The sequence below is a fragment of the Arachis ipaensis genome, chromosome B08 (assembly GCF_000816755.2).
Source record: "Arachis ipaensis cultivar K30076 chromosome B08, Araip1.1, whole genome shotgun sequence".
NCBI lineage: Eukaryota > Viridiplantae > Streptophyta > Magnoliopsida > Fabales > Fabaceae > Arachis > Arachis ipaensis.
In genome coordinates, this window is record NC_029792.2 from 116,266,159 (window position 1) to 116,272,705 (window position 6,547).

At 39.6% G+C, this 6,547-nt stretch overlaps 1 protein-coding gene across 2 annotated transcripts in view; it reads right to left on the reverse strand.

Moving 5' to 3' along the window:
• Window positions 1-6,547, reverse strand: part of LOC107612703 (DNA-directed RNA polymerase V subunit 1) — a 25,827-nt gene that overhangs the window by 13,976 nt on the left and 5,304 nt on the right. For both annotated transcript variants that reach the window (XM_016314412.2, XM_016314411.2), the window contains exons 8-10: window positions 6,096-6,254; window positions 4,118-6,010; window positions 3,844-4,019 (exon numbers count right to left, since the gene is read on the reverse strand). In XM_016314412.2, the coding sequence (XP_016169898.1) occupies window positions 3,844-4,019; window positions 4,118-6,010; window positions 6,096-6,254 (2,228 nt within the window). The remainder of the gene's footprint in view (window positions 1-3,843; window positions 4,020-4,117; window positions 6,011-6,095; window positions 6,255-6,547) is intronic.

Sequence of the window (6,547 nt, forward strand, 5' to 3'; positions counted from 1 at the left end):
AAGGCTTTAAAGTGTTTCAAACCATGCCCTTACAAACTAGCCTTGGAACCATCTGAGAATCCCTCTGGCTGTTTCATATACATTTCTTCAATGAGTACGCCATTTAAGAAGGCATAATTTACATCCAACTGCCTTAGAGTCCAGCCACTTGTGACAACAATAGTGTGCACCGCCCGAATTATGGCAGGTTTCACCACCGGGGAAAATGTTTTCAAGTAATCAAGGCCTACTTTTTGCAGAAAGCCCTTGGCAACAAGATGTGCCCTAAGCTTGTTGATCCTGTCATCTAGCTTCTGTTTTACTCGGAACACCCACTTGCACCTAATAGCCATTCAGTTAGGAGGAAGAGGGACCAAGGACCAGGTGGAGGTGCGAGACAGAGCCTGAAATTCCTGTGTCATAGCAGCAACCCACTGAGCTGATGCCAAAGCTTCACTTACTGACTTAGGTTCAAGAGAGACGGCATGTACAGGGCAATAATATGGCGCTTTAGGTGGGTTTGGAGTTGGAGAATGGGGATGTGGTTGGTTTGAGCAGAGAGGATTAGTGATTTAGGTTAGGGTTGTGTGTGAGGATGTGGGGTTCATGCGTGGTAAGGGAGGTGTATTGGGGGACAGGGAGTAATCCACGAGTCACGGGTGGCATCAGATTGGAGTATTCAGGAGTAACATGAGATGTAGCACCGAAGTCAAGATACCAGGCCAAATCAGCAACTGATTCAAGTGTTCTTATGGCAGAAGAGTAATCAGGAGCCCTAGAAGGAGTATTGGTCGAAAAATGAATTGGAGATAGAGATTTGATGCAAATGCATTGTTAACATATAATGCAAGGTCTGATGTGATGGATAATTGGTGTTATGAGTAGTATGGTTTGGTGTGAGCAGATTGGTTGAGATGAAGTTTGCATAGGGTGTGGAGGTGGAAGGGTCGTTGGAAGTCTTAATCAAACCTGTACCAACAGTTAAAGCTGGAGTGGCTCCGCTTGTTGCAGAGCTGACAAACAGTGGAACTCCGACCAGTTCATCTGCCACTGCATCCCCTGCCATGTCAACAATCAAAGTGACCGCCACGATGACTACCACGCACTCCTCTAAACAACGCGGTTGACTGAGTTGCAATGTGCGCTTTAAGATCTGAAGTGGAGAACCGTTTTGCATTGCTTCGATGCATGTTTCATCAGTCATGAAATGTGCTACGACTTGAGGAACAGAACACGGTTCAAATCTTGTGTCGATGGACGTGACAAACATGTCATATTCCAAGCCAAGTCCAGGAAGGATTGCAGCTGTGTGTTCTTGTTCAACGAGTTGCGACATCTTTGCAACAGTGCTCAGCTCGGTTTTCAGCTGCTAGACGCTCACTCTTGTCTGCAATGCGAAGTAGCAGTCCAAGTTCTCCCACAATTGCCAAGAAAAATCACAGACGACCACCAGAGTGAGAACCGACTCTGTCGAAATTATCCAAGTCAGGAGCCCCAAAGTTCATACTCGCCTCGACACATGGTTATTGAGAGTGTCTTCAATGAATCGAACTTTGGAGGCTGAATCGCACATCAGTCGATGAGATTGAAGAGGCAATTACTCTTAATTGCCAAGAGCATTTGGCGCCACCAGAAACGGTAATTCCGATCATCAAGTCGAAGTGAGAGATTTGGAAGTGGACGCAACAGAGGGTGAAAAGAAAGAGAGAGAGAGAGAGAGAGAGAGAGAGAGAGAGAGAGAGAGAGAGAGAGAGAGAAGATGAAGAAACTGAGAAATGTAGAAAATTAGAGTATATTCACATTAGAGTGGTGAGTCATGAGTCGGTATTTATACATATATAATTAGACCAAAGGTGTGGAAAGATCTTTACGAACTTAAGTTAGTTAGGGACTGTTAGGGGAAATTTATCCTAGTTGGCAGCTCTTATAACTGCTCTAGCAGTTTCTAGCTTCTAGCGGCTACTAGGCTCTTCTAGATCCTTTAGTCAGATTACTCTATTACATACTGTGTACAAGAGATTTTGCATACTGTGCAATAAAGTACAAAAAACTAATAAACTGTATAAGGATAAACCATGCACCAATGGATGTCAATCCCCACAAACATTAGCAATGATGGCACCATTAAGAAAAGTATTATGTAAAATATCAAAGGCATCCCAATTTAGAAAGTAGAAACTGATGACATAGACAAGGCAAAGATTTTAGAAAGCCTACATCAAACACCATAGAACAATGCAAAACAAGATGAGCCCTTGAGTCTAAACCTAACAATAAACACATACTGGGGACAAACCGGTGAGAGGCTTATGCATATAGAGCTTGTCATTTGATTTTGTTGAGTCCCACAATACCACCCATTGCCTATGGCCAAGGTAGACTCTAAAAAACCCTAAGGATGGACATTGATCCACATATTATGTTAAGTTTCATGGTTGTGAATGTTAAGCTAAGTCCAAATCTAAAGTGTATTTATCCAGGAGAAATCTTTCAAAAGAAGAAATAAAAGTTGTAGGAAAGTGAGAAGTAAATGTAATAGAGTCCAATTTCTCATCTCAGTTGTATTGGAAAGAAGAAAAGAGTTGACTAAAAGAAGAAACTAGAAAGGACTCTAATTTATTAACCTCCCCGATAAAGTTCCAAGACAGGTCATCCTGAGTATAAAAAATTAAAGAAACCAAGGTAATATGTAGAGAAAATAGGCAAAAAAACCCAAGAATTCAAATATCCTCCTTGAATCTAATACAGGAGTCATCACCCACATATAAGGACAACAGAGAACTAGCAGAAGGCATACTCTGACAGATGACTTTATAAGGATTATTCTAAGTTACTCTACTCTACTTTCAGAATTGGTGTCCCACCTATTTGAATGCAACCCCATACTTCAACATAGTTGAAGCCATAGGCCAAAAGACACCAAAGCTAGTAAATAATATAACATCAGTCACTTGTTAAAAGACTTCAAACTGCAACTTTTCAAAAACAACAAGTTAAAAATGATGGAATAACAAACTAAAAACAAACAAACAATTCAAAACCCATACTACAGTACTACCACTTTAGAACAGATTTCAAGATTTTATTGGCAAGATAAAGTCAATGAAAAGATAATAGAGAACTTTTTAACAGCTCCATAGATAATAATAAGATAATCACGAGCACCATAAGATCCAGAGGAGCAAGCAAAATCTCACAAAATAAACTACTGATTATGGTCAAAAGAATCACTGTAAGAACAGAAATATGGTTACTTAAATAACTTCAATTTGTTTATTAGAAAAAAAATGTGTATGCAGACATTTGAATTCTCAAAAAGTTGTGTTATGATTTTTATGGCCAAAACTATCCAAGAGGAACATGAACAATAATGTCAAACTCCATATCAAACATGCCTCCAAAATAGACTCTTTCATCTGGTTTCTCTCAGCAAGAAAGAGAGGTAAAACATCAAATAGATGGTATCAAAGCCATTATAAGCATACATTTAAGAATTTGACCATTAATGCCCCCACAACTCATAATTGGTCCTTACTCCTTAGATATAGATAATATTAGCATCACAGATGCAGTTTCTAGCTCTTCCATGTGTACAACTTAGACAACTCCAAGGAGAAGGCAACACATAAACCAGTTACCACTCCAAAACCCAAAAAATAATATTAGCATCTGCTGGTACATTAACTATATTGGAAGCAGATAAGCAGTTAAGCACAAACTGGCAGAATAAGCGTTGACTAAGACAACTGAAGCAACCCATGCTTAATGCATGTCTTACAAGCAACATAAAACTTCCTTAACAAAGACATATATGCAGAAAACAGCAAATTTAGCAACAACAAATAACCAAAGGATGAAACTTACTCAATAATGAACTCCACTGCTGCATCCTTGAGACTGACTTTTCCCAATTGGTTTTTTACTGAATAAGCAGCATTTTCTCGGCAATAAATCTTCCCACAGCCACAATCATTCAAGTACAAAATTACACGACGATCATTTGGTTCATTCCTAAAATTGACCTTGCAGAGCAGTATCTCCTGAAGATCAAACCCATACCAATAAATTACAAGGGGAAGAAATCATTTTTAAGATATCAAACATAGATGGAAAATATTTGCTACACAGAAATAATTACCTTCATCAATTCCCATGAAGAATTGCTGCTAGGACTGGCATCAAGGACTGCCTTATAAGCAGGATTTGACATAGAAGTTGCGGCTAAGACACCTACAGGCTCACCAGCAGGGAATAAATGTTGGGTCACATCTCCAGCTTGCTTCCCATAATCAAACTGAATGACGGAATTGCTACAAACATTTCTAACAGTCCCATCATAGCAAATCATGACATCACGGAGGATGGCCATTAAGTTCTTGAACAGTGTTCCGGGTTCAGATAATCCTCTTGAGGAACGCACAATTATTTCCCTTGTAGAAACTGAATGCACCAACTCTTCATATGGATCCAAACCATGAAAAAAGCACCCTTTGAGTAAGCCATATTCAGCAGAAGGGTAGCTATCCTCATCGTAACAACACTTTAGACGAAAATGAATGGCTATATCCTCAATTAAGCCCTTGGAATAGAATCTCCCTCTCTCAAAAAGCTGCTGGCCTAAGAAACCAATTTGTTGAACCACCTTGTCAATGGCCCCCCTACTCTTTGAGTCAATCAAATCCCCAAGTTTGCTCGACTTTAGAGCAGAATTAATAACTGGTCGTTCAAGATCCTGAATGTGTCTTTCCACTTGCTGTGCAACCAGCTCATTGTATATTGACCTGAGTTGACCCAACAATGAAGAAACTTTCCCAATATTTCTATTTATTCCTCGCTTTGCTGCCCTAGATACTGAAAAATCTTGTAAGCCAAAGCTAAAGCCTTCAGCAAATATGCTTTCCATTAAAAGGGGCTGTATCAAATCAAAGAAACTGAGTGCTTCCTTAGGGCCCTTTCCGAAGAAAATTGAAGCAGCTATTTCATTTATTGTTGTTGGCAAAATGTCCCTACTGAGATCAAATTCTAAGATCTCACTCTGCCTGATTAAGTATCTACCGCCAGTGCAATCAAAAGATGAGGGCAACGCACATTGTAATAGTTGCATGGCAGACCAGTATGAATTACCAGATCTGCGTTTGAGTAAAGCAGGCGGTGGCAGAGGTACAGAAAGAAACATTGCTAATTGCTGTGCTGTCGCTCTATTCAAAAAGCATTTCTTCATCAAAGTCTTCAGTGAGAGCAACGAATCAGAGGTCAACTGGAGGTTTAGATTACCACTGTGTGAACTAAGAAGCTGTTTCTCCACAGAGAATAGCTCCAGTACCTCAGCTTTAGCAGCAAGGGACTGTGGATAAAATAGATGGACACAGTCACCATCAAAATCAGCTCCTAGGGGCCCACAAATGAGAGGATTTATCTTAACGGTGTGGTCATTGTGGATGTACACAGCAAGTGCTTGTAATGAATGTTTGTGTGTTGTAGGTGGTCTGTTGATGAAGACAATATCACCATCCATAATCCTTCTATGCACTATTTGGCCTGGTTTGAGATATATGTGCCCCTTTGAGCCCTCCCTTAGTGAATATGTCGACATACCTTCCTTGTAAGTTAGGCACAAATTTTCATCAACTAACTTCTGTAAGTACCTCATGTTATGCATGCTAACTCTCTCCTCAAATGTTATCCTTTGTGCTACCTCAAGAGGAATCCCTATCTCATTTATCCTCTTATAACCATCTCCAGTTATCACATTGCGTGAAGAAAAGCCAGAACCCTTCCTTATAAATAAGGTCCTCATTTTTTCCAGCCATGCCTTTGTAGAAGAATCATTAAGTTCTTTATTGACACCATAATGGGTTTCAATATCACGTGCTGGCTTAGAAGTACCCCTAACTTGAAGGTACTGATCAAACAGTGACTGCAACTCATTTGCTTCCACCAAATGAGACTCAAAGTTTGGTTCACCAGATCTAGACCCTCTGATGATTTCCACCTTCCTGAGCAATTTTCTAAGAATAGTAATAGAAGGATCCTAAAAAATGAGAAAGAATGTAACTTAGCAATGCAATATAAAAGAACATTAGCATCAACCACCAATTACATTATCATTTGCTCACCGAAGACATGACACTGACTCCATCAGAAACTACTGGCACAGACAAGCAGTTTGGTGGTACAGGAAGATACTTCAAAACATATCCATCCTGGGGAAAATATCCTTTACCAGCAAGCTTCTTTTTGGTCTCTGGAGAAAACCTCTTAATCATTTCCATCACCTATTTAGATATTAAAGCTTGATCAGTCAAATATAAACTAAAACACGCTGATATTTCAACTAAAATATATAAACCACAATTAGCCTAGACTCACAATTACAGACCTCTCCAAGAGTCAACCAAATAACATTTAGGTAGAAATTCCATACACAGGGAACATACAAATGCCAATTCCAGCTCTGTAATGAAATCAGATGCTACAATTGCCACTATAGAAAAATATGCTACTACAAGCTTGGAGATTTTTGAAAGCGGGAGTTGTTCATCTCTAGAAGATACAACTAATACTAATC